The sequence below is a fragment of the Nipponia nippon genome, unplaced genomic scaffold (genome assembly GCF_047370975.1).
Source record: "Nipponia nippon isolate SJK-2023a ecotype South Korea unplaced genomic scaffold, ASM4737097v1 scaffold_23, whole genome shotgun sequence".
NCBI classification, from domain to species: Eukaryota; Metazoa; Chordata; class Aves; order Pelecaniformes; family Threskiornithidae; genus Nipponia; species Nipponia nippon.
Genome location: NW_028262340.1, coordinates 137165 through 164822, shown reverse-complemented (window position 1 = coordinate 164822; position 27658 = coordinate 137165). Strand labels below are relative to the sequence as shown.

The window sequence follows — 27658 nt, the reverse complement described above, 5'->3', positions numbered from 1 at the left end:
GACACGTGGGTCCTGTTCTGACTCTCCGTAACATCCTTCCACACCTCCCGCAGCAGAGTGGAGAAGAGGAGGAGCCTAATCCCACTCTAATGCAACTAAATACCGACTAGTGCTCGTTTTCAAGGAAGCCATGGTACATTTCCTCAGCTGTAATTCATCCTTCTTCCCACACTTCAGAGAAAGAAGGTTTTATTAAGTAGCATTTTCAGTTACGACAGACATGAATCCAGGAGAAAGGCCTGTACTTGCATTCAGCTTTTTAAAACACAAAACAATGACTGGCGAGTACAAGTATTATTACACAAGAAATCAAGTCACTCAAAGCCTCTTCATTGTGAAGAGGGTTGAGACTGGGAAGGTTCATAGAACGCTGAGAATGGGAAAAGGATCAAAAGCAATGTTCAAGGCATACACAAACTGAAGAAATAGGTGCTTTGAAGTCTATACTTTTGTTTTCCTCCCTTTACCGGTCTATACTATGATATGGAGATAAAAGCCAGTGTGTGTGGGGGGGGAAGGTCCTCACCCAGTACTTTTTCTAAATTAAGTTCCACAGTTTTGTTTTTGTTAAAAAAAAGTCATTTATAATTTAATACCTGTTTCAGGATTCTCAGATCTGTGGTGCTGTTAACATTGCACTTAATTGGCATTATCCATTTTTAAAAAGAAATTAAAAAGCAGCTCTGAACTTTGCTTCTGAGACGGAAGCACTGTCTCTGAACCAACAATGATTCCTGTCACTCTTGCTTTGCATCCTTCAAGGCCTGAAGTCTTTCTAAAAGGGGCGGATGGGAGTAATGCCACATTGAAAAGATCCAGTCAGAAACAGGGAATCCTAAGTTATCTTTGTTCAGCTTGATCAAAGCAGAATATAGGTCTTTAGCCTTCCCAAGTTCCTTGGCAAATGCATCTGCTTGAAACTCAAATCGTCGGCTTAATACAGTCAAACAAAATGAGAGAACCTGTGGAGAGAAACAGATTACAAATTATTTTAAAATTCAGGTATCTGCGAGTTCCTTACACTGTCAGTAAATACTACTGTACCTTCCTTCCCACATCCCACACATCACTGTGGCTGTAGAATGATCTCACTAAGGTTTATCCAGGCCACACCTGAAACTGTGAGTCTTATCCAACGTGGAGCACTAAGCCTACTTACTAAAACAAGATACCGGATAGAGCCCCTAGAAACTTCACCCCCCCACCCCCACCAAAATAAAATCATTATTTAAATAGGATGATACTTCAGCCTTTATGTCTTGAAAACAATTTACCTCATTGTAAGGTGAAAAAATGAACTGGAAAATAATCATCAAGCCTATCAGGGTAGGCTGGGTGTCATAGAAACCAAATGCAGCAAAGAGTTCTTTTCGACCAATTAACACAGCAAACAAGAAGAAACACAGGAAGGAATTCATCTAGAGAAAGGAAACAACATTCTTGATTAAGATGAGTTTTTCATCCAAGTCTAAAACATGGCCTATTCATATTACAGATTTGAATAGATACGCCACTGAAAAAAAAAACAAACAAATAGATTACTTTAGAACTAATACACAAAGAGGAACAAGCAGCTGGCCTTTACCTGCTTTCTTTAGATGCATGCAGTGAAGAAACATTTATTTTCTGTCAGTGAGCTAAAAAAAAAAGTGTAAGTAGTGAAGGAAGATGAAAAGGCAAGAAGATAAGTGACGAGGGAGTACAGAACCCATCTCCTTGGAATTAAGCGTAGGTTCCAAAAAGTTTAAAACCAAACAAAACGTGTCTGTGCTGCGTCATATGTCTGTTCCTGGAAACAATCTACGCTTCCATCGCTGTACCAGCACTTGTGCTGGCCTGGCTTTTCAGAGGCCACAGGCAGGACCATGCCTTACCAAGTTTTCTACCGAAGGTGATTAGTACCTTTCCAATCCATTCAAGTGGCTGTTTGGTCTTTTTAGGGTAATGTGGAAGGTGCCAGAATATTGTTTGTTATTGAAACACAGAGGAGAGAAAAGAAGAGGGATGGCTGTGACAGAAAACAATCAACAGAAAAAGACACTGCAGAAGCATTTGTGAAAATTTCTGGAAGGGAAGATAAAATCTACCTGTTACAACAAAATAACAGTATCTAGAAAGTGGATCCAAAGACAGAAGTTACATGTGTTAGCAGAGTGGCAAAAGCATCGTACGTAATAGTTGCTAATTAGCAGGGATCAAAACTGATGTCAGAAGTTAGGATGTAATTGCCTTAAAGCAGAAAGTGAGAAGGACCTCACTGAAGCGTTCAGTTGCATGGATAAGAAAAAGCAAGGGTGGAAACAGAAAGACAGATATTTTCTTTATCAGGAGCTTGATAGTGGTGTTTCCAGCCTGAAAAGCTTGTGAACAGCCTTAGAAAATAACAGAACAGCATTCCTGGAATGGTGCACACATCTCAAGAAAGACAAGATGGAGTTACAGAAGGTGCATAGGAGGGCAGCAGAAACAAAAAAAAAAGGCGGGGAACTTGGAGAAAAGAAGGGTGACTGATACCTGGAACAAGACAGATCCACACCAAAGCATGTAGTGGTGTTGATAGCATATAGTTGATAGTAATTTAACAGAAGACACATAGCTGTGCCTTGCAAATGAAAGAATTTGAAGTAGGAGGTTTGGGGGAGGAATTTGCTTGTATTGTGCAAGGGCCAGAGGCATGGGCATGAGTAAACAGACCGTCAGGCTCCTTTTCTTCAAAGGCAAGGTTGGGCAATCTCTAGAGATTGCTTCAGTGATCACCCCCATTTGGGCAGGCAAGAATGGCACAATAAAGTTATTTACCAATAATCAATGCACAAGGTATGAGAATACAATATAAATAAGTAAGAATGCCCTCCTGTGTCAGATTTCATAATCCTCAGTCACATCCCTTCCCAGTGCTCCAAGGAACAAGACTGTCAGAAACTCTCAGACACATAGCTTTCTCAGAGATAATGACAAACACCTAAAAAAATGCAGGCTGGGAGACAGGATACATCCAATCCTATCCCTAGCACAGGGATGGAAACAGACCTTCAGAGAAGGCCCCGAGATTCAAACAGGCAAGGAAGAAGTGTTACAGAACAAGAAAAAGGCATCCCAACTTCAGAAGGCTGCTGAGATGAATTAAGATGGCAGCAGATGTGGTTTCTTAGATGCTTTCTACCAACCAGATGGAGCAAGGAGGGGACTGAAAGGCTACTGCATGTTCACTGCAGATACAGCAAAGAAAAAAAACCAAACCGACTTTCTGTCGCAGCACGTAAGTATATTGTGTGAATGTACACTTACAAATCTGGAAGCAGGCATTTGGAAACAGCAATAATTACAAAATGCTCTAGCAAAGCCACCAGTTTATCATGACTTACCTGGCTGATGATAATATTTTTGACAGTGTGTCCTAGTTTCCAGTGACCTAATTCATGACCAAGTACAGCCAGAACTTCTTCATTTTTACATCCTTGTTTCTTATTCTGAGGGAATAACAGAGCAGAAGTAATATCAGGTATGACTGAACACAGCTGAATAAGTTTATTACTTATTAGTTTGTTTTTTCCTAGGTCACTTAAGTGTCCCTAAATCAGGCCGTTCTCTTCTACCGGCAGATACACACACATAATTTCTTACTGAGCCTTTTTCAAGAAAATACTTACAAAAAAAATAAACTTAAGTTCAACAAGATTTCTACCATGAGGTGGTGTTCTCTTATTTCTCTGTATGCAGACATGCCTATGCAAACCTGGAAGAACGCTGGAAGATCTGCTTTCCAAACGCTCTCCTAGCATCCCTTGATTTCATCCTTTTTCTTTACTCAAGAAAAGGCATTACAACGGAAGCAGACATTCAGAGCCACAGCCTTTCAACCGAGAATTGAGAACGAAGTCCTCTCCCTACTTCCTTCAGGACTCAACATGTACCCTCCCTCCCAAGGCACTACTGTTCCTTTAAAAATGAATGACAACATTCCTGTCCTCTGCAGCAAATGCTATGCCATGCCCTAAAGCTGTCATTAGGAAAGAGGGACATCTGTACCTTCAAAGGTACATTAGCAAGTCAGAGGCAAGCATGTGGGCTTGTGTACTGAGAACACAGCTGAAGAACCTGTTGAAATGGAACAAATTATTCTCATTATGACTAGAGAAGGCTCTCCGAATTTTTCAGTGCAGGTGAGCTCAAAATCCCCTCCTCTCATCACCCACTTCTGCAGTATGCCATACCAAACGGGGATGAAGAGAATTCCGCCACCAACACAGTTACAAGAAACAGAAGCAGGACTGAACAACAATCTATACATTGGCCTAACCCTAGGCTGCATGAGGCCTTCTTCTCAGAATTACTCCTTCATGCTCTTCAGAAAGTATTCCATCAGTTTTAACCATCCCTACACTCTCCTGAAGCCACAAAAGCTGTTACAGCAGACTCTTGATGTGCAGCTGCATGTCAATGGAAAGGACAACGAAAGGCCATCATCCTGTTTTTCACCAGGGCTGGGGAGGATGCACATGTGGAATCTGTACGTGTGTGTGCACGTGCGTGCCTCTTGCACCAAAATTCTTGTGGGTAGCAAAAGGCACACAGATGACACACTGATAGTCAAAAGCATTTCCTTCAAAGGGACGCTTTGGTGTGGCAGTCCAAAGAGAAGGAACACGAGCTAAAACCCTGAACAGGTCCCTCATTCAAACAATTACAAGGAAGGCCTATTTTTTACATGCAGGGAACCAATGTTTTGCTAAACCCCTGTGGATTCCTAGGGTCTCTTTGGTGCTATCTGCACCACCCACACAGCTCCAGAAATTCCAACTAGCAGCTCAGGGATACTTTCATGTTGAAATCACGTTTTAGCATCTCATTCAGGACCTTTAAAATACATTCAGAAAACACAAGGGAATATCTCCCCAATAAGTTAATGTAAACAACATGATTAAAAACAAAGATGAACTCACTTTGGTTTTAGACTTTGTCTCGTCATTCTCACCATCTTCTCCTTCTGCTGGCTCTTTGTTCAATGCAGAATAATCTTCCAGGAGGGTGTCGAAGAGTACTATCCGCTTATTCTTGAAGAATCCATAGAAATAAGCATTGCTATGAGAAGAACGCTTAGAACCTGATGGGGAAAACTTACATTAAAGACCATGATCTGAATAATCCCATGCACTGAAGACTATGCGATATCTCACAGAACAGATTCTTCCAAAGGAATTCTCAAAGTCCCCCAACGAATGGTAGACAAACTCAAGCCAACGAGTTTGCAGGCTGAAGCATATTTTAAAATGATCTAAGTAATGATGATCTCATTTACTGACTCCAGTAGAGAAATAATTTTTTTTGTCTGTAAAATGTAATCACTAAAAACATAAGAGCAGTCATGTGAAGATCTAATATCCAGAAGAAAAGCAATTTCTATTGCAATTTCAGGTTCAGACCGGAAAGAGCATTCTGCATAGAACATGTGCTGCCCTCCTGGCAAAGGACCTGTGACGAACAGGGTTAGAATTCTTTCAGTGTGCCAGCAAAGATCATTTGAAACAGGTAAGGATGATGATGTTAGAAACAGATAAGGAGAAGATGAAGAGATGAACTACAGATATCAGGCCGTCCCTCAATATTATTTTGTTTGAAATAGGCAATTTTTTGCAGCTACTTTTATCTACATCAGGTGAATCATGGACTGTTTCTACTACTTGGGGCCAAGAAACTCATCTCTTTCCATGGAACATGGACTGTTTCAGTTGATTAAAAAGCTGTCTAGATCAAAGCAGATGTTAAACTTTGCCTGGTTTTGCCTATGGACAGGAGCTGTTGCAACATCAGGACTGAAAGAGGTCTCTATGAGAGAAGAGGTGGATTGCTCTGTTTTTTGCAGCAAAAGATAAGATACTTAGACTATAAATGTATGAGCTGCATCAACTGCTTAGGGCACAAAATATCCATTGTTCCATTGCAAGCCAACCCATGGTATGGTCATGGTAACCTTCAGCACCAAACCAAGAAAGATCAACAGAGGAAGAGGCTGGTCAGAGCATTAAGCCTCAGCATCCAGTCTCAGTGAAGAAACCTGACCAGCCACAGGGTAGCAATGTTCCCTTTCATCTGCGTATCATAAAAAACTTCATCCTCCACTAAGTGTCGGTAGAGAAGGAACCTTTGTCATCTGCCTGTTACAGAATGAATCCTGAAATTAAAGGACTTGGTTGCACATGTTACTAAGAAGTCAGTTCTGGAGTGGGAAGAGCCAAGACAGAGTACAGAAACACTGGCAAAAAGATGTTCACACATCCAGTCCCCCATTTCAGAAGGGAATGGTGCTGCCTCAACACTCTTAAGGATGTCAGGAACGAAGATGGGGATCTGGCAGCCTCCATCCACTGCAGACGAAGCCAATGCAGTAGTATGCTACGCAGGTGCCAGAGTACCAACAACTGCCTCATAGGACTTCCACCATGGTTAAAAGCTAGGATATAGCCAGCAATGCATATGGGAAAAACTTACCTATTTGGCAAGCCTCTGTACTGACTCTCAAGCTTGAAAAGCTTCAAATTCGCTAGGAAAGAGAAGAGTTTCTTGGGCCCCAAATATATCAATAATAGTAGTTCCTGGCTGCACTGAGGCAGAGCAGTGGCTGGATTTGGCCAGCCCAAAGTTTTGAAAGCAACAACTTCCAGGCTAGATAAAAGCCTTCATCACCCTCTCTCACAGAAAAATTCTACCATTTCAGCTCTTTATGCCATCTCATACTGCTTTCACCAAGGCAATAAAAGCACCTCTGATCCTCACAGGTGGGGCACAAAACCAAAGCAAAATTTGGGCAAGTCCCTGAAATCAAGTTTAGAAGGGAGCAAAATGAATGACAGTGGAAACGTCAAACAGTAAAGTGCTCCCTGAACGCAGAAGTGGAGAAGAAGTGACATGGCAGCTGGCACGCTCCACGTTATATTCCATGACCTAAGAAAAGAGGACAAGAAATTCATTACTAGAAAGTGAAAAAATGACAGTCTCAAGTAGAAGGTGTGAGTCCATCCAGCCATACCATAAGAAAGCGTCTGTGTGAACACTCCAAGAAGGAACAGGTGTTTTTAACTTTCATAACTTTTTCAACTGTTTCACCAAGGACTTTGAGGCAATTAATGCTAAACTGAGACCAGGAAAGATAAAAAAACCCTTTTCCCTCTGGTTTAAAGTTCTAAAATTGGAATCTGGATTGCTGCTTCCATTTCCTACTGTGCTATGTATTTCCATTCCACTGAGCCAAGGCAATGCTTCCACTGAGATGCTGGGTTAAGGCTGTACCTTCAGCTTCACTTTTCTGACCCCAAGGCAAAAAAAAGAAAATGGTACAGCCATTGACATGTATTACAATAGCTGAGGAATATAAGCAACTGCCCTACTACAGCATCCACAATCAAAGCTAAAAATCCACAAATTCAAAATTACAAAGTATTTTTAATAAAAAAAAAAAATCTCACCTTCAACAACATACACCTTAGTCAGCGGGAAGTCAATGCTCTTTGCCATTGTTTCGATTTGTTGCTTGAGCTCTCCCTCAGGAAGCGGAATGAATTTATCAAACAAAGGTGCAATATAGTCTGCATAGATTGTAACAAGCACCTGCAAACACATACAGATATTAAAAACAAGGCATACAAACGTGTGTTTAGTACTAAAGGTGGAGCATGAGTAAGTACCAGAAGAGGGCACAATTTCAGAAAAAACACTTGATAAAGCGGAGTCCCGTATGAAGTGTGATCTATAGCAAGGCTCTCTATGGGCCATCCCGTCTATGAAGACAACTACTTAGTCTGTTGACGGTCAGCAATTCAACAGCAAGATGGAGGTGAGGGCAAGTTAATCTACAATCTACAGTCCTCAGCAGAATTAGTGTAAACAGGGCTTTCGCTCTGAGGATTCATCAAACCGCAGAAGGCAAAGCCACTAAGACAGCTGGGAGCAGCGGTCTTATCAGCGACAGGCTGTCACCTTCACCCACTCCACCGATACTGGAACGCTCTGAAGCGTTTCATAACGAGCAGCAGAGCCGACTGAACCAGGAGACAGTCCCACTTCTTCAAATTCCTACTAACTTGCAAAGCCATGGTCTAAAACAGGCAAGAAAGTTCATGTCCCCTATTTTCTTCCCCTTCTCCCAGTTGTACGCAGGGCTAAGGAACTGCCTGATGCCTCTGGTCCTCAACGATTAACAGCCATGTCCCAAAAATCACGACAACGCACCTGCATCTCTTCAAACTGGCAGCAGATGCAGCCCAGGAAGGAAAGCCAGGATTGGAATAACACTGTGATGGGAAGGAAAGCTGAACTCACTTCCCTCATGCTCTGGACCTTCACAAAGTGATTTTTATTTATTTGTCTTAAAGGAAACAACTGGAGAAAAGTTTAAATTCTGGTTAGCGAAACTCTGGTTAGCAAAATAGGGACAGGACATGAGAGGCAAATGGACATCAACATTCACTTCGAAGTTATCTTGACAGTTCTTTTTCCACTGAAAACAAGTACCTTGACTTGCGAAAGTATCTCCATTGTTGAAAAAGTCCCGTGAAATCTAAAACCAGGGAAACTGACTTTTCCAAAGTCATAGCAAGTGAGGGCATCATTACGAAACACTGCTAGAAAATAAAAGTTATTTTCCTTACTGTAACTGCTAAGACAAGGGCTTAAACCTCTGCAGATATTCTGCAGCGAGTGTAGGAGGGTGTTTTATAGAGCAGAACTCAGCTGTGTCTTTCAGTCCACGCAACTGCCTCAGACCATGCAGTATGTGTGGACTAATTTTAAGTTTTTATCTTTGATCTTTGTGTAATCCCTTGATATCAGCAGGCATAACAGACTGGTAGAAGGGTGCAACTCTAACTATGATGACAGAGTTATGGAATGTGATTACAACTGGAATTTTTCCCTAAACCAAACTCTAAAGGGTGAATCTACCACCTCTTAAGGTTATTTTGCATGTCAAAGACTGTTCAAACCCACTCCTTAAGGTCTCAAACCACAATCTACACCCTGTAAAGCTGCAGTGACATTGCAAGACACCTGAAAAGCACCAACTGTGTGGGCATGCACTTAATCTTCAGGAAAAAGAAAAAAAAAGAGGGGGCGGGAAGTGAGCCACTCGGTCTTGCTACGTCAGCTTTCAGTGCAGAAGTCTGTAGCTCTGACAGGACCCATTTTATTTTCTAGCTTTTGCTGTGTAAAAGATAGGCCAACCCCCGTTTTATCAGTTTCTAAAGTATCTGTAAAATCTCAAGAAAAAAAAATCTACACGGACAGCTCCATTGGAAGGGGCAGGCAAAGCAAAAATAAAATACTAGTTTGCGATAGGAAAGGGACAGAAAGAAATGTGGTATCAGCCGATTTTGTTCTGGTTCTCACCTTGAAATTTAGCGTTAGGTACTACTTATCTCTTCTTTCTACTAAACTTGCTTGATAAAGACTATAAAATGGACATTCAAAAAGTTTCTCATATGAGATCATACAACATTTTTTACAATATATAGTTTAAAGAAAAGATGGCAAGAATAAAAGCAGTCAATAACTGGTATAAAGGAAGCTAAGGAAAAAATGTTTCACTTTCAGTGTACAAATGAGGGCAGGCCATTTCAGAAAATCCTGCATCTTCTTTCAACCCTGAAACTACCCGTTCTTTTAAAATGTCAGCTTAATCCTTCTATGAAAAAGCAAGCCTTTAAAGCCTTTAAGACTAAAGACTTAAAATACGAACTGGATATCACATGAGGAACTAATATCTCCCCAGTTTTGCAAATAATAAGGCTACACTAGAATAATCTGTAAGAATGGATTATTTCACTCAGGTTGACAGAGCAGTAACTCAAATGCTGAATTATGATTTAAGAGTATACTGCTGATCAAAGCTTGAAAGAAAAAGAACAATTCTTTACGAAGTACTGATCAGAGTCTGCACAAATCTTTCTGTAACAGTCATTTCAATACATGTGAACTCACATTTTTGAGACCTAACACTACGATTTTTCAGAATACATTGAGAGACATAAAAAGGGAAGATGTCAGAGCGTAAGGACACCTGGACTACAGAAAGCAGGAGCCAGCACAACAGAACAACAGGGAACACTGTATAATTAAGCCAACAAACAAAAAAAAAGCTTGAAAGAACTCGAAGTAGTTAATTGTAAGCCACCTACGTGGGGCACTTCTGCTACTGTACTATTGCCATCGAGTTCCTCAGAAACACATTGCTGGTAACTGCACTATGCCAGAATTAGTGGCCACACAGAAATCCACTAATCCACACAGGTTTTACTTCAGTTACACGTTAGGAATCAGTGAAGCAAAAATACAAGCCACAAATACAATTCAGATAATGAGATGTGTATCCCATATAAACAGGATTATGAAAAGACTTTGCAGTCTTGATTTAAACTGAGCCACAATTCCTTCCATGTTGCCATGTCTGAGAAAGTCAATGCAGCTACTGGATATGTAAGTGGGAAATCAGATTTTCCTGCGTGAATTGCAGTGGCCTCCCACGTAGCATTACGATCACATTTCTGTACAAATGTGGCCAGCCAATGCCTGTGCTTTAGAAAGGAAGCTGCCAGATTGAAAGTCCAAGAAAGCTATAAAAGTGATCTGAATCTAGAAGCAGTGGGGAGAAGGAAAAAAAAAAAAAAAAAAAAAAGGCAATACTTACTTAACTCATGAAAGAGAAGCTTAAGAAAGAAAACAATCATGATTTCCTACCCAGCTATTCCTAACAATTTTCTGGATGATGCACTCCAGTTAACCAGGAAGCCTGAACTTGACACAAGAATTAGGGACTGATTGACCCAAGTTTATTGTTAGGCTAATGTGGCAGGCTTTACTACATTACTGTAATATAATCATTCTTTTATTTGTTAAGGTGCTCTTTTAATCTAAAAATGAATGAATATAAACAACAGTATATCTGTAATTTCTTCCTTGGGTGAGCAATGGTTGGTATATTGAGCAAAAAGACAGTAAAGCACTATGTTGAAATAGAAAAAAAAATACAGATCTTGGAGCTCATAGTAACAATAGAAAACATCAAGTCATTATGATATATACAAAAAGATCCTTTTAATACAAGCCCTAAAAACGTCAGTTACCAATTCAGTGTATAAAAGCAGCTATATAAGCAGAACCAGAAGTGGAAAATTGCTACTCATCTCAATACAAAGCAATGCAACTGAGAACTGGTGTTTGATAACCTGTAAGAAAAGCCCAATATTTAAGAAAAAGGAAAACCTTTCACCACGTAGTGCTGTATTTCCAGTCTCTATTCTAAAGCTCTTTGAATGTTTATTTTTCAATTGATGAAGACACTCGAGTATTAAATAGATAACATATAAGATACCACATTAATGTGGACAATTAATATGAGCTATTATTCCTGAACACGTACACTGAGAGCAAGACACACTGTTAGAGTTTGTAGACACTAAAATTCCCAGGAGATTTAGATTTTTCTCCATTTCCTTTCAGTTATGTTTTTAAACCTCAGCACACTGAGCCATGCAAGTAAGCCAGCATTTGGAAGAAACCCAAACATATTCTCATACTCACCAAGGAAACAACTAATGTGAAGAGCCAGGCATAGATGAAGAAGTAGTCTCCCCCTATTTTAATAATGTAAAGCAGAAGGGATGTCACTGGCAACAGAATACACTGAGTCACGATAAACTTCTTGATAGCATCCTTAAAAAAAAATCCCAGTGTCTGTAAAGAAAGGATATAAGTGATATTTTCAATGTAAATATTGATGTGCCACAGTAGTGAATGAACTGATCCCTTCAGTGGATGCACAGAAACAAAATAAGACAAATGGCAAAACAGCAATACCAATGTGATAAAGAAATCAGAGTCAGTTAAGAAAAGGTGGAAGAACCTTTTCACCTCCTCTTCTGGTAGCTGTGCCTCTTTACATCCACATGGACTCCAAGCCCATGCAGATATAACTCTTCTGTAGAAAGATCTGACCCAAACCCTTATTTTGTGTTGCACATATATCATTCATTAAAGGAGGAAAGAAAAATTTAAGCTTATCTGTCCCTTAGTTCCTTTGCCAATCTATACCCTAGACATTATGGGACTTTTAGAGAAAAGGAAACTCTTAAAGAAAGATAGCTATTGTAAAATATTTTGTCTTTGAACAGTTGCCTCCATTCATCTTAACTTTCCATTACCACTAAGCTGACTGTCTTAACTGGAAATATACAGAAGTCCTATTAAAAATTTTTAGATATATATTGGGCATTTTACACCAAGCTTCCACTGATGTGCAGTTACTACTCATGTAGGCATCTCAGGTTTTAAAATCAGCATAACTTTAATAGAAGCAATAGAAATTCCAAAGACCTCTACCAAATGAATCTGATCTAGTGACTCTGCAACACGATTAGACACCCAACTAGCTCTTCCAGGAATTGTTACTTCAGTACTTACAGCTATCTGCAAGGCACAGAAGTGAGGGGGTTATTATGTAAAGATCCTTCCCAACAAGGTTGTATTAAAAAGCCCATACTACGTTAAAGATATGGAACTCATCTGGAAAGAAAAAAATACTGGTGAAACAGATTTAAATAAAAACTAAGAATTTGGGGCAAGAATTTCGATGGACGGCTCAGACTTCCATGACTATCGGAAACACAAGTCAGACATAAACCCACAATTTTAGACTATTCTTTACGTAGACATATTCACTCTGGTGATATATTCTTGCTAAGCGACCATTAGCATCAGCAGTAACACAATTGTATAGACACGTGCCGACACAAATAGAGCACCCCAGCAGATACCGTTCCTTGCCTGCCTTTAATAGTTCCAGGTAGCGTGGGCTAGCTTTTCCAGCAAACCAGTTCTGTAACTAGAAACGCATGACTTGTGGCTCTCATTCACACTATGCAGTGCTCCTTTCCTGAAAATGGTGTGGAAAAGCATGGAAGAAACCCTGTGGGTCATCCTGGACAAGGGAAAAACTGCTTCCGTTTGATCAAGACTCTTAAACTGGTACAAGCCAGGACAGAGAAAACAAAATACACAACGGGGTGTTCCTCCTTTATTTCTTCCTCAGCTCGGCCAGAAAAAGGCCCGTTATATAGCTTTTTCATCTTCTAGCTTAGTAAACAGCTGAAGAAACAGTCACTTAATATAACCTAGAAGAACTCTTAACAGAAGCGTGCTGCCAGCGCTGTTTCCACTGGGCTTTCTGAACTACATCAACTACAATCCATTTAGCTCAAGATTTCATGTTAATTCTTTCTTCCAGCTCCACAACCTAGGAGTAGAGCTGTAAAATTGCATGGTGTCTTTCATCTTTGCTCTGCTTCCTTCCTGCTTTCTAAGGCAGATGTGACTTCAAAAGAAATCCTCATTTTCATCAAGCCGCTCCCATGGAAGAAAGAGTCTGAAGATCATTTGAGAATCATTGCTAGAAATTCCAAAGTCTGGGCTGGCACCAGGTGTGAACTTGGCTCATTCACTAAAGGACCTATCCCATCAGTCTGAAATGAAAGATGGAGATTTAACTGTGTTTGTAAGACATTTGGTACCTCAAATCGGATTGGAGCTGGACTCAGCCTTCAGTTCTTGGCATGAGGACCACTGCGGTGAAAAATCCTTGTAGAAGACATCATGCAGGTAGCTCAATCAAGCACTTAACAACAGCCACAGGTGTCAGCGCGAAGTCTTCCTTTTCTCATTTGATTAGGCACATTGACATTGACAACAGTGACGCACCCAGAGAGCACAGCTCCAAGGAGAAAATGTTTGGAGAATATACCCAGAATCCTCCTTACCCTCCCTAAAGCATAGAAAAAAAACCCACACGGATTCTGCAAGCTCTCAAGATAGTTTTGAAGAAGCCCGAGCTTCTAAGTTCAGTATTTGACCCTCTGCTTCTTCTGCACAGAGGTCGGGCCTGATAAAGTCAAGCTCTCCATCCATCAGTCTGCCAGTTTGCTCTAATTCTAGCGCTCCACAAGTTCCAGTACTGACAGTCTTTGGTCTTCTGTGTCCTGGACATAAAGGGCTTGCAGATCTGGCACCAAGATGGAACTCACTCCTCACTAAGGTAGGAGACACAATCAAGATGCAGGCCTGATGCGACCACTCAGGACTGACATGAGAGACAACAGTGAAAGATGGCTTTTGATGCGTATTTAAGGATTCTGAATGCAAAAGGGTGTCTAGGCTAGGCCAGGGCATAAGCATGTCGCAAGAATTAGGACTTTGCCAGCCCTTATGATTTTTGAGGACTACAGAACAGAAGTGATAGCCAGAGAACAAACAAAATACATCAAATAGGTATTCCCCCGAAGAAAAGATTGCTTAACTCGTGCTCTGGAAACATGGGAATGTTCTTCCTTCCTTGACAGGAGCAGGATGTTAGCCTGCCAGTGTGCTCGCTGTAAAGTCTGCAGAAGGGAAGGGGATCTCCAGGACTATGGCTCAGAATCATCTAGGATATGAATGCATGGGCACCTTCATTCTGACGAGTATTTACTTGCTGGTGAGAGAAAAAAGTGACTGTTAGAAGTTACACGTATGTTTTTAGAAGCACAAGGGTTTTTTATAAGGCTAGAGCGCTAAATGGAGTATAAAAAGAGTTCTGAGTTGGTCACAAGCTCAAGGCTTATGACTGACTAGGACAATCTTCAGATCTGCTTCCCAAACACTGGAGCAGGAGCCGCCACTGGCACAGTATCCAAACGGAGCAGCGGGGGGAACCAAACAAGCCTCACAGTTTCTGGAAATACATACAGATGTCAAGGCAAAGCTGTGCAGTGAGAATTTTCATCGTTGGGCTTCCCTGGAAAGAAAATAGTATGCCACTAAATAATTGACGTGAACCAAAATAATACAGGATGTGTCAGGATCTACGCACTTCTGTTTTAAAGATGATTGAGGGAGGGTGCAAACTCGATCATTGTATTTTAGAGCTTTTTTTTCTCACTTATTTGCTTGTTTTATAAAAAGGAATAAGAAACATCAATTTACCAGGAATATGAGTTTAGAAACAAACTGATTCCACTTCTTTAGGCCTAGCTCAGTCTCCCTGCCTCCACAGAAATTGGAAGACGAAACTGGCAAATACCAGAGCATCTCTACCCTTATTAAAATGAGCCAATCCAAACTTCATTCTGCTGTAGGAAAAAAACTTCCTAGTAGACTTGGAACAGAAATTACCGCAGACAACACTAGCTGGGTCAAAAGCAGAAAGAGAGTCTTATGCTCTGGCATGAAATGGCTAATGATGTGTCCCAGATTGAGGTTCTCCCAAAAGGAAAAGCTGATCCCATGAGAAACTGATACTGAAACAGGTCAAATTAAGTTGGTGAGAGAAATTAAGAAAGCCAGGGCTGATATTAAGTAGTGGAAGTGCAAATGAAGAGCTGAATTCTCTCATTTAGTAAATGCTGATACAAGAAATCAATAAGCAAAAGAAAATAAGGAGGAAAGTAATTTCTCAGTGTTGTTTCATCTGTTCAGTGTCCATGAATCGGAACTGCCCCTGTCAAGCAGTGATCCAGACCTCTCAGGAAGGGCATACGAAGGGCAAAGAACAGTCCCCTCAAAAATGAACTGCTGAGGTATGAAACATTCTTTGTTCCACCGCTAGAATACACGCTTCTCTTTGCTCAGAGGCACGGGCTCACGCAGGGAGTTTCTGGTGTGGCACGGGGACTTCTGCAACAGTCACAAACTGCCATTGCTCTTACCTTTATGCAGCGTGAGTAGAAATGTTCCTAAAACTAATGATCTTTGGCACAGATACGCACATACCAGTCCATCTAACCGACCAAACCTACTGAAGATGTTGGGTCAGTATAAGCGCTATCTACAATACCTGTTGATTGAAGCCATGTTTCTCTTCTATGACAAATGTGTTATATAAACTCCACGGGAGACCGGTCACTGCGCTGAAGAGTGTTGCAAGCAGCAGAAACACCAGTGACTGAACAATCTAAAAGAAAAAAAAAAGAAAAAAATCTGATACTCACTGACCTGTACTAACATTAATATTCTGGGTGTTAAAAATGGATTTTATGCCAGTGGTTTAACTGAAACTGGTTAGAAGATGAAGCTAGATTAATTCACAGAAATAACACACTCGTGATGTGATTAGATTACCGATCACTGGAATAGCTTACTATGTTAAAGAAAGAAAAAAATATACTGATGAAACAGATTTAATTAAAAACTAAGGATCTGGGACAAGAATTTGGACAGATGCCTCATCCACAGCACAAAGACAACATAAGCAGTAGCCTCAAATTACCCTTTTACTGCGCAGGAAGATCATATCTAGGATTAGGAAAAAGACAACGCCAAAGAAAAAGCCCCCCAAAACCCAACCCACCACCTCGTTTGACTCAAGTAACTTTGAGACGTGTATGTTTTTAACATACAAGGCTATTTTAATTAGTAAGCTAATTTAGAAGTCACATACTGTTAACTGTTCTCAGACTCACCCAATCATTGTGTTCACCAGAAAATACCTGTTATTTTTACTATATTGTACCTGTAGCTAAATCCCACTTCAAGTAAATGCAAGCTTAAAAAAAAAATTATTATAACAGTATAGTTCATGGACCAGAGGTTTTCACTAAAATGTAAAGACTGCTTACCTCATATTCTGGTCCAAACCCAGCACGACCAGAGATCTGACCAGACAGATTCCAGAGAAAAGGAATTCCTCCACAGAGGAGAATCATCTTGAAAACAAAAACACATACCACAGAGGCAATATGAAACAGATTGTCATCTTATTCTACTAAAATTTCAGCATGATAAGGACCTCTTAAGGGTAAATGAGAAAAGTTTTATAATTAGGCTTTTCGTCCGCCTCTGATCCTAGCTGTGCGTAAAGAAAGCCTGGAATATTTGGCAATGGTTCATTTTTACTTTACAGAAGTAGAGATCAGGTCAAGCTTTTTTATTTTTCCCTGGGAAATACTAGCATATTTCCAAGCCTATTTACTGTAGACTTTGCTGCTATATTGGCTCAGATGTAAAGCATATTTTTTCAGAAGACCTCAAAACTCATTTGCCGCATGGCCGTATAACATACCATCTCTAGGAGGGGTACGCAAGATTCAGCAACTTGACTGCACTGGGACAGTCTCACCTGCGTTCCTCACCGAGAGAAAAGCATTTAGAGTAAGGCCATAATTTCACTTTCAGTATTAGTGCTGCTTCAGCCATTTTAAGAAAGCTGCCTGCTCTCCTCCTCGTGCCTGCCTCGCAATGCCTGCTGCCATACAGGGAGCGGACTACTGGAGGGACACCATCACCAAAGAAATGCTTGAGACAGAGCTATCGAAGCAAGTGCTAACTGTAGTTCAAGGCAGGGGCTGGTGGTGTTTGTTGAACAGCTTGACTTCCAAATGTTTCACATTTACTTTCTTAGCAAGTGATGCATCACTATGCATATACAAATCAGTTTTCAAGTAGGCAGCCTTCCAGTATGGACAGTACCAGGTTTTTATTTGCTTGCTTACTTTTAAAAGGCTTACTCTTATAACCTAACCATTAGGGTGCATTTTGAGTGTCAGGAGATGGCAAGGACCAAAGCAAGCTTGTTTCTGCTTTGCAGGCTACCTGGAAGTTTCACAGCTGGAATTCCCAGAAGTACCAATCCCTGAACAGACAGCTGTTAGCATGATGTTGATACTACTTATTAGTTAAAAAGAAACCCACACAATTAATGGCTGAAATAAATCAAAGCATACTAGTAATTCTAAGACAGCATCTCCCCTTCAATTAACTTGCTAGGTTAATGAATCATACTTCTACCTACTAAAAGCAAAATGTTGCAAAACTGTCATCCAGTTTCATCAACTTTGGCCACGACAGCCTCTTTCAAGGTCCGGCAGTTCCCAAAGCCAATAAAGGGTGCAGTTTACACTCTAAGGGAGTGGCAAACCCAGACAGGAGAGGCCACCTCACTTTAGCTCTGCTGGAATCTGAAAATCCCAGGACAGATTCTGAGAAACAGAAAGATACAGCTCAACACCACAGAAAGGAGCAGTAACTCATCATCACACACATGTAGAGAAGCAGCTGCACGTACCCTATACATCAAGGGTAAAAGCTTGATTGTAGAACAGAATCACAGAATCATTTAGGTTGGAAAAGACCTTTAAGATCAAGTTCAACTGTTAAGCTAACACTGCCAAGGCCACCACTAAACCATGGCCACATCTGCCTGGCTTTTAAATACCCCCAGGGATGGGGACTCAACCATTTCCCTGGGCAGCCTGGGCCAGGGCCTGACAGCCCTTTGGGTGAAGAAGTTTTCCCTAATATCCAACCCAAACCTGCCCTGGCGCAGCTTGAGGCCGTTCCCTCTCGTCCCATCGCTTGTTACTGGGGAGAAGAGACCGACCCCCCCGGCTCCAGCCTTCTTTCAGGCAGTTGCAGAGAGCGATGAGGGCTCCCCTCAGCCTCCTCTTCTCCAGGCTGAGCACCCCCAGCCGCTCCTCCCCAGCCCTGTGCTCCAGACCCTGCCCCAGCCTCGCTGCCCTGCTCTGGCCACGCTCCAGCCCCTCCGTGGCCTTCTTGGGGTGAGGGGCCCAGCGCTGAGCACATCATTCAAGGGGCGGCCTCACCAGTGCCAAGCACAGGGGACGGTCACTGCCCTGGTCCTGCTGGCCACACTGTTCCTGATACAAGCCAGGATGCCATTGGCCCTCTTGGCCACCTGGGCACACTGCTAGCTCATGTTCAGGCGGCTGTCGACCAGCACCCCCAGGTCCTTTTCCACCAGGCAGCTTCCCCAAGCCTGTGGCATTGCATGGGGTTGTTGTGACCCAAGTGCAGGACCCAGCACTGAGCCTTGTTGAGCCTCACATAGTTGGCCTCAGGAACAAGAAACATATGAAGAAGCTGTCTGAAATCTAATGAGCGATAATGGCCCTACTTACAACCATATCATTGCTGCAGCCTTCGGACCAGAGCGATTTTCCCTGTTAGGAAATACACTGCAGCCATGACAGCGTAAGGGTACGCAGGAAAAGGTTTGTACATTATGTCTTTTTTTATTATGTTGATCTCAGTAAGTGGAACAAGCAGGCAGGTTTTTTTTGGAAACACAGGCTCTTCTTCAAGTCTAAAGTGAAGCCAGCAGACTTCAGTGCAACTGCGAAGAAGTTCTCGAAATCTAAGAAGGCACGTATCAAGTCTAGAGGTGTTAGGCAGCAGCAGATGGAAGATGAGAGTGAGCCGGATACTCAGTGTCTCTGCTAAGTCCATGGTACACAGCTGGAAGTTCTCAGTGTTTCACAAGCTATTATCTCCAAAAATAATCACCCTAGTTCTCTGTCCCTACCATTTGGACTACTCCAAAGGTAACGACTACTTTATCAGCCAAAGTGCTCCGGCTGCTAACTAGTTCAGTTCTGAACTTTATTCCAAGCTTGTATTGTCTTTTCAGCGTATAGTTGTCATTACTGACCAGAAGCACCTTTATACTCCTCCAAGATTGTCTATTTTTTTAGACCAGTTAGTGCAGCTGAGAAAGTGCTATTACGTAGATTTTTTCTGATCTTTAAAAAATACCAAAAAAAGGTACCACAAGGATGTTTGCCAACTCTCAGTTTTCCAACAAAACCTCTTGTCCTGGGATGACAATAGGTTGGGGCGGGGGGAGTGTGTGGAATTTCCATTCAAGTGTAGTTTTCCCTTTGCAGGAACAAAATAGTCACAGAAACCTGAGGGTGTGCTTTCCTAGGGAGAAGGGAAGATAAGAAGTGTGTTAACAAGGAACACAATTTTAAAGGACAGGAGTTCTAAACACAAGGGCAGTAGAGAGGACTGGCTGTGGAGATCTTCCAAAGCTCACAGCTGGCTGTGATACACTTCCCTTACATCACTCCAAATGGGACCTGAGTGTTCAACCACAAACACAAATTTTGCGACTTTAACATAAAATTCATTAAGGAAACTCTACAAACGGCAGCCTTGCAAAAGTCCATGGCAATGCTGCAAAGAAGGAAGCGCCCAGCCAATGCCCAGCACCAAGAGAAGTAATGGAAAACGATCTACAGAACTCGATGAAGGAAGCCCGCTGCAGGGGTGACTGGGTATGAGGGATACCACACGGCTGTAGATTATTTAGCTCTAGCTAATCAAAACTTGTATTAATGGAGCCATAATGAAGAAATGAGACAAAGGAGCCACTCGCAAGTGTTACCTTGCTTCCACAAAGTTCTGCAACCTCTGTAGCAAATCTGCAAATGCAGGCAAAGCTTGGACGTCTAACAGCTTGCAGGCCCATTAGCAACCCTCCTGGGACAGCTCACTCCCAATCCCAAACTCAAGAAGTTCTGGGATATAGAATCCCAAGACCACAACCTGTCAAGCCCAAGTAGGAACACTAACTTCTTGTTCAGAAGATGAAAACAACTGACCATACTAGTAGAATATGGGCACACAGTATCTCAGCTGACTGCTCTGAGACTTGCTTATTCAGGCCAGTGCTCGATTAATTAACTGGGAGCTTTAACTCACATATTCCATGTTTTTTTCCTCAGCTTTTGTTCATCAGTGTCACTGCAACCCAAAAGGCAGAGCACTGCAGTGACTTTGATAACAGCAGCAGCAGTTTGGGACACAACTGTTTTCCACCTGTTTATCACCATCACAGCTGAAACAGTGAACAACCTACAAGCTCAGGTGCTTGACTTAGTAACTGGTTTTAACTGGTGCTTAGGAAGCACCAGCATAGTCTGGGTTTTGTGGCTCAGTTGTGGAAGACAACTGGATGCAGTAATTTCTTAACAGATCCATCAGCTGCCAAAATCACTGTGGACCTGTTATTACAGTAACAGGGACAGAACAGAAAGAAAAGGTCATGAGAGAGAGCCAAGGCTGTGCTTTTTCTACACAGGCACAACCACAGAATGACAGAATGGTTTGGGTCAGAAGGGACCTTTAGAGATCACTTGGTCCAACCCCCTCCCATGGGCAGAGACATCTTTCACTAGACCAGGTTGCTCAAAGCCCCGTCCAACCTGACCCTGAACACTTCCAACCATGGGGCATCCACGACGTCTCTGGGCAACCTGTTCCAGTGTCTCACTGCCCTCATTGTAAAAAATGTCTTCCTTCTGTCCAATCTAAACCTAGGCTCTTTCAGTTAGAAACCGTTGGCCCTTGTCCTGTCACTACGGACCTTGGTAAACAGACTCTCTCCACCTTTTTTATAAGGCTCCTTTAAGTATTGAAAGGCCAGAAGAAGGTCTCCCGGGAGCCACCTCTTCTCCAGGCTGAACAACCCCAACTCTCGGTCTTTCTTCACAGGAGAGGTGTTCCAGCCCTCTGACCATTTCTGTGGCCCTCCTCTGGACCCGCTCTGACAGGTCCATGTCTTTCTTGCACTGCAGACCCCAGAGCTGGATGCAGTGCTCCAGGTGGGGTCTCACCAGAGCAGAGTAGAGGGGGAGAATCCCCTCGCCCTGCTGGCCACGCTGCGGGGGATGCAGCCCAGGATACAGTTGGCTTTCTGGGCTGTAGGCACACATTGCCAGCTCATATCCTATTTTTCATCCACCAGTACCTCTAAGTCCTTCTCCGCAGGGCTGCTCTCAGTCCCTTCATCCCCCAGCCTGTGCTGATACCAGGGATTGCCCCGACCAAGGTGCAGGATCTTGCACTTGGCCTTGTTGAACTTCATGAGGTTTGCACAGGCCTACTCCTCAAGCCTGTCAAGGTCGCCCTGGATGGCATCCCTTCCCTCTTGCCTATCAACTGCACCACGGAGCTTGGTGTCGCCTGCAAACCTGCCGAGGGTGCGCTCAGTCCCGTCGTCTATGTTGTTCATGAAGATATTAAATAGTATTCATCCAAGTATGGACCCTTGGAGGACACCACTGGTTTCCACTTGGACACTGAGCCATTGGCTATAACTCTTTGGACGCAGCCATCCAGCCAGTTCTTTATCCATCTAACATCTGTCAAACCCGTATCTCTCCGATTTAGCAGCTAGAATGTTGTGGGGGACCATAACAACAGCAGGCCTGGGTGAAGATAAGCACAGACTGCTGATACGGCTCTTGGGTCAGCAGGGCACTAAATCCAATGGCAGAAGAGGCTCATTCCAATCACGTATATTTTCCTTAAAAACAATGAGGGAAGCTGTTTTGGCTAAAGCTCTTGAAATCAAGACAAAGCTTCAGAACCTTTTGGCTTGCTGCACTTGCTAGGTAGCACCGTCTCACCCTGTCCCCTAATCCACTGTTGGAGGATAGCTTCATTTTTCAAATGAAATACTGCCTCTAAAGTCGGTCAAAAACATAGAAGCTTTTCAAATTCGCACAAAAATTGTCTTGAGTTCTACTCAGCATACCAAAAAGCCCAACAAGAATAACATAACAGCTATACTGACACACGCATAACAACATTTTTACAAGTTCATACAAAATGAAGCAACGTACAGGTTAGGCTGCACAAAAGAGATCAGGAAAGGCGAAAGCTAAGAGGGGTCACAATTCTTAAGTTTCACACCACAGTTATACAGCTACATGGCTTACGCTATTTTACAATACTATTTTCATTATCTTTTATAACTGACCTTTTTGCTTCCTTACGTTCATTGTGCAGCAGATCACACTCTAATTATATTTTGCAATGCCAGGCATTTCAGGATTCCTTTTTGACCCAGTTGTGCTACTGATGAGCAGTGCATTTCAGCAGTAAGTCAGAAAAGGTTTCTCTTAAGACTGTTTGTGTGGCACACATGTAAATACTTCGTTCTAACTCAACGGCTCTGTTTTTTCACACACGCGAACATTACTTGCCCAGTGTAATTGTTCTTACACTTAAGAAGTATCAATTGGTACGCCTCCTGTTCTCACAGGCTTTTCCTTCTACCTTCTACTTCAATTTTATCTAAAAATGAAAGTAGTTGCATCCCTCCAAACACAGAAAAAGGTCTGTATTTGTAACAACTTAAAATAATTCTAACGTTGCTTAATTGTTTGGCAGTGGAAACCGTAATAGGTCAGCTGTGCCACTAAAACGTAACAGTGTAAGTTGTAGTTGTGCAGTATGACTCAGCACCGCATACAGAAATTATGTGCTATCTAAATAATTCTTTCTTTTTATATGGCAAATACAGCACAAACAAGAAACACAGAATCCCAGGCCTTCCAGATTTCAGTGTTTGACGTGAGACACCAGAACGCCAACAGTGCAGCTGCACGGGATCACTAAGAATCAAAGTATTTCACAGTTTAAGTACATGAAAAGTATCATATGAATGCCAGAGCAGCGCAGGTACTTACAGTGCCCTCAACTTCTGAGTACAGGCCTGACCAGAAGCTGAAAGTACTTTTGTCCAGCTGATACAGACGAGACTTTTCAAATGTCTCTGAATCCATGATCTGTCCTAATTCCTGTGGTACATGTGTTGTTGTTCTATACACCCGCCTCTGAAAAATGGAAAAAGAAACTTAAAGTCTACATCCAATATTTTTAAGGAGATAAATAAGATTTAAAAGTACCACATAACATGATCCCATGGGCCACCACAGAAAGTTTAAAACAATCATAGAATCGTTAAGGTTGGAAAAGACCTTTAAGATCATCAAATCCAACCGTTAACCCAGCACTGCCAAGGCCAGCACTAAACCATGGCCCTAAGCACCACATCTCCCCGGCTTTTAAATACCCCCAGGGATGGGGACTCAGCCACTGCCATGGGCAGCCTGGGCCAGGGCCTGACAGCCCTTTGGGTGAAGAAGTTTTCCCTAATATCCAACCCAAACCTGCCCTGGCGCAGCTTGAGGCCGTTCCCTCTCGTCCCATCGCTTGTTACTGCGGAGCAGAGACCGACCACCCTGGCTCCAGCCTCCTTTCAGGCAGTTGCAGAGAGCGATGAGGGCTCCCCTCAGCCTCCTCTTCTCCAGGCTGAGCACCCCCAGCTCCCCCAGCCGCTCCTCCCCAGCCTTGGGCTCCAGCCCCTGCCCCAGCCTCGCTGCCCTGCTCTGGCCACGCTCCAGCCCCTCCATGGCCTTCGTGGGGTGAGGGGCCCAGCGCTGAGCACAGGATTTGAGGGGCGGCCTCACCAGTGCCCAGCATAGGGGGACGATCCCTGCCCTGCTCCTGCTGGCCACACCATTCCTGATACAAGCCAGGATGCCATTAGCCCTCTTGGCCACCTGGGCACACTGCTGGCTCATGTTCAGGCGGCTGTCGACCAGCACCCCCAGGTCCTTTCCCGCTGGGCAGATCCCAGCGGCTCCTCCCCACGCCTGCAGCGGTGCCTGGGGCTGTTGTGCCCCAAGTGCAGGACCCGGCCCTGAGCCTTGTTGAATCTCAACAACAAACAAACAAACAAAAACCCCCACAAAATAACAGATTCCTAAATTCCTGTTTTCTATCAAGTTCCAAATATAAAACTGAAGCATAATTATTATAACCAGAAACTAGTTGCCTACTTATTATTTCCAATATAGTAACGATATAAAGATCACCCGAACTCATTTTTCCACAGTCTGTGACTTACTGCACCGCAGTAACGACCAAGCAGAGTTTGAAACTGAACACCAGATCCTCCCACGCAAACCACGCGACTCCACTAGAAAACACATCTACAATGTGGCTGCATAAGCGAGGTGCTATTTCATTTTCGGTAAAGAACTCACCACTTCAAAGTTTTTAAAGACTAAAAGTCCTTATTCCATCCACCGCCTTATCCTGTTTTGGCATATTTATCCCTTCCCAAAGGAAAAGCTCCTACGCTTTGTCACTTCAAGATGCATTCTTCCTGTGGCCGGAGCGCCGGGCTGCAGCCTCGCAGGCGGCCGAGCTGATGCCAAGAGCACGCGCATCGCGTCCCACCCTGCCGGCAGCGTTCTCCCCACCTGCGCTGGGTCTGGCTGGGAGGGAGTTAATTTTTTCATAGCATCTGCACAGCGGTACGCTTTGCGTTTGTGGCCAGAGCCGTGCTGATAACACACCAGTGCTCTGGCTGCCGCTGAACGGTGCCAAGGCTCTCCCTCTCTCTTCCCCAGCGAGCAGGCTGGGGTGGGCGAGCGGCTGGGAGGCGACAGAGCCAGGACAGCCGACCCGAGCTGACCGCAGGGATATCCCGTGCTGCACAACCTTATCCTCAGCAACAAGGGCTGAGGCAGAGGAAGAAGACGGGAGGGCGGGGGCGGACTTCCCAGGCGGCTGGTACTCGGAGGCCAGGCGTCGGCCTGCTTGTGGGGGGTGGTGAGTGATTGCCTTTGCAGCACTGTGGGTTTTTCTTCCTTCTTCCCTTCACCTATTAAACTGTCGTTACTTCGACTCATGAGTTTTCTCACTTTTGTTCTCCCTGCCCTCTCCCCTGTCCTGGGGAGAAGGTTCGAGCTGCCGGGCGGGTGCGGGGCTGCTGCTACCCCACCGCACCCGCACTCTTCCGATCCTCTGCGAGCCGCCCCAGCCCGCTGACGGACGCCGGCGTCCCCGCCAGCCCGCGGAAAGCGGCGGGGCCCGGCAGAGCCGCCCAGGGCTTCGCCGCCCGGCCCCGAGCCCCGCCGGGGTGCAGGGACGGACGCGCCGGCCCCTTCCCCCCTCGCAGCCCGCCGGCGCCGAACCGCCTCCACCCCACAGGTCGCGGGCGGGCAGGGCTGACGCCGCGCCCCGGCCCCGCTGCCTCGGCCGGGACAGGGCCAAGCCGCCCGCGGGCAGGCGACGGACTAAGCCGGGCCCCGGCCCCGGCCCCAGCCCCGGCCCCGGCCCCGCCGCGGGGCTGCGCCGCTCCGCGCCCGAACCGCCGCCCCCCACGTGAGGCCGGGCCGGGCCCGGCACAGCCCCCGGCCCGGCGGCGCCTGCCCCCGCCGGAGCCCCGCCGACCTGCCGGTGCGCCAGGAAGGCCTCCCAGAGGTAGACGGCCCAGGAGAAGAGCAGCACGGAGCAGAAGATGCGCTGCTCGGCCGGCAGCTCTGCCCACAGCTCGCCGGGCAGCGCCATGGCCCCGCGCCGCTCCCGCGCTTCCTTCCGCCGCCCGCGCTGCGGCGCCGCCTGGCGCCCGGAGGAGCCGCGGGAGGGGCGGGGCGGGGGCGGGGGCGGGGGCGGGAGGGCGGCGGGGCTCCTCCGCGGCCCCGGGCAGCGCCGGCGCACGGAGCCCCGCCGCGGAGAGGGCAGGGCCGGACCGGGCTCCCCGCAGGGGCCGGGGGTGCGGGGCGGGCTCCTCTCCCCGGGGAGCAGCGGGCGGGGCTCAGGCGACCGCCGCGGTCGAGTGCCAGCGTGGGAAGCCCGCGGGACTGGGCCAGGGCTGCTCCTGGGAAGGCGCGGTGCGAGGGGAGGCCTGGCGGGGAGACCCCGGGCCGCCCGCGGCGGCGCGGAGGGGGACAGCCGGCAGCCGGCCACCGTGCACCGCGCGGGAGCCTCTGCTGACGCGGGGTGCAACGACGGAGCGGCTGATGTTATGGAAATTCCCTTCCCTACCTATGGCATCGGTCAGTCTGTATGGTGTAAAAGTGTGTATACATACACAGTAGTTCACCGCAATGTGATGAGATGGTGCAGTTTTACTGGAGGCTTTGGTATTGCTCATGCTGAAGTAAAACAAACTAAAGGACAGCCCAGCTCTGGAAATAAGGCCTTTGCTTCTGGGAGGCTTAGAGCTGTCCAGGAAGGGTAAAGGACACCTGAAACCCTCCCGGCATCGTTTGGCGCAGTATCCCAGTGCCGTCTGGACATAAGTAACTCTAGCAAGACCGACTCCGGGGACGTCTGGATCAACAGGCGAGCAGCAAGAATGCTGCGGAAATACAGTTGCTTTGCGAAGTTTTACTATGATTAGTAATCGGTACTGTGGGCGTTAGTGATTAGGCAAATGGTGTTGTACCTGAACATTTGAAGGGTATAAGAACACCCTGCAAAACCACATTCGGGGTCCCCAATTTGGCTGGGTCACCCCATGATCATGGATAAATATTCACCCTGGGAATTCCATACTTCGCATCCTGATCTCTCCTCAATTGGCACAGGCCAGTTGCAAATTTTCATCAACGCTGAGCCGAGGTGCAGAGCAAGCCGTGGTTACCCTGCTCTCCAGAGCGAGACTCGGGGCCCACTCAGAAACCCCAGTGTAGCTGGGATCACAACAAATGTAAGTATTTCTTCTGGAGGACGGCCAGGGCTGCAAGGCTGGGGCAAAGGATGTTGAAGGGCAGAGCATGAACAAGACCAGATGAAGAGTGATCCCTCCAAAGGGGAAGGTCCTTCGGGAGTTCTGTCCCGTCTGTACAGCCGTTCTGGCACCCCAGCTGCCAGCTGGACTCAGCAAAGGGGGATCGCATGGGTACCCAGAGACAGCATAGGCCAGGGCCCGCTCAGTGATGTGCACTACAGGCAGGAAAAAGTTTCTCTCCACCTGACTCCAGCCATGAGGACGCAGCTTGACCAAGGTGGAGGAGGATGCTGAGAGGGGTTTTTTTGTGGGCCTCCACGTGCACCAGGTCTCCCAAATCACAGAGAGACCACTGACAGTGTACACCAGCAGGCCCAGCTCGTGGAGCACCAACCCCATCACCTCCCTCCAGAAGAGGCAGACGAGTGGCTTGATAGCAATGGAGTAGAAATGGTTGGGCAAGGGCAAACTTAGTACAATTCCCAGGTGAATCTGCTCAGCTTGGTTGGTACGCTTCTGAACTGGCCC

At 45.0% G+C, this 27658-nt stretch overlaps 1 protein-coding gene across 2 annotated transcripts; it reads right to left on the bottom strand.

The window, feature by feature from the left end:
• Positions 1–148: 148 nt before the first annotated feature.
• On the bottom strand, positions 149–26021 carry ZMPSTE24 (zinc metallopeptidase STE24). 2 transcript variants are annotated; one of them, XM_087761032.1, is made up of 11 exons: positions 25849–26021; positions 23292–23438; positions 16635–16721; positions 15854–15970; positions 11572–11724; positions 8227–8376; positions 7464–7605; positions 4944–5104; positions 3366–3470; positions 1275–1418; positions 149–962 (listed from the first exon to the last, which is right to left on the bottom strand). In XM_087761032.1, the coding sequence occupies exons 1-11, from the start codon at positions 25963–25965 to the stop codon at positions 738–740; spliced, it is 1548 nt and encodes a 515-aa protein (XP_087617158.1). In that variant the 5' UTR covers positions 25966–26021; the 3' UTR covers positions 149–737. The 2 variants fall into 2 exon arrangements, with proteins under 2 accessions (XP_087617158.1, XP_087617159.1); XM_087761033.1 differs by lacking the exon at positions 8227–8376 and having other exon boundaries at positions 25849–26020.
• Positions 26022–27658: the final 1637 nt, after the last annotated feature.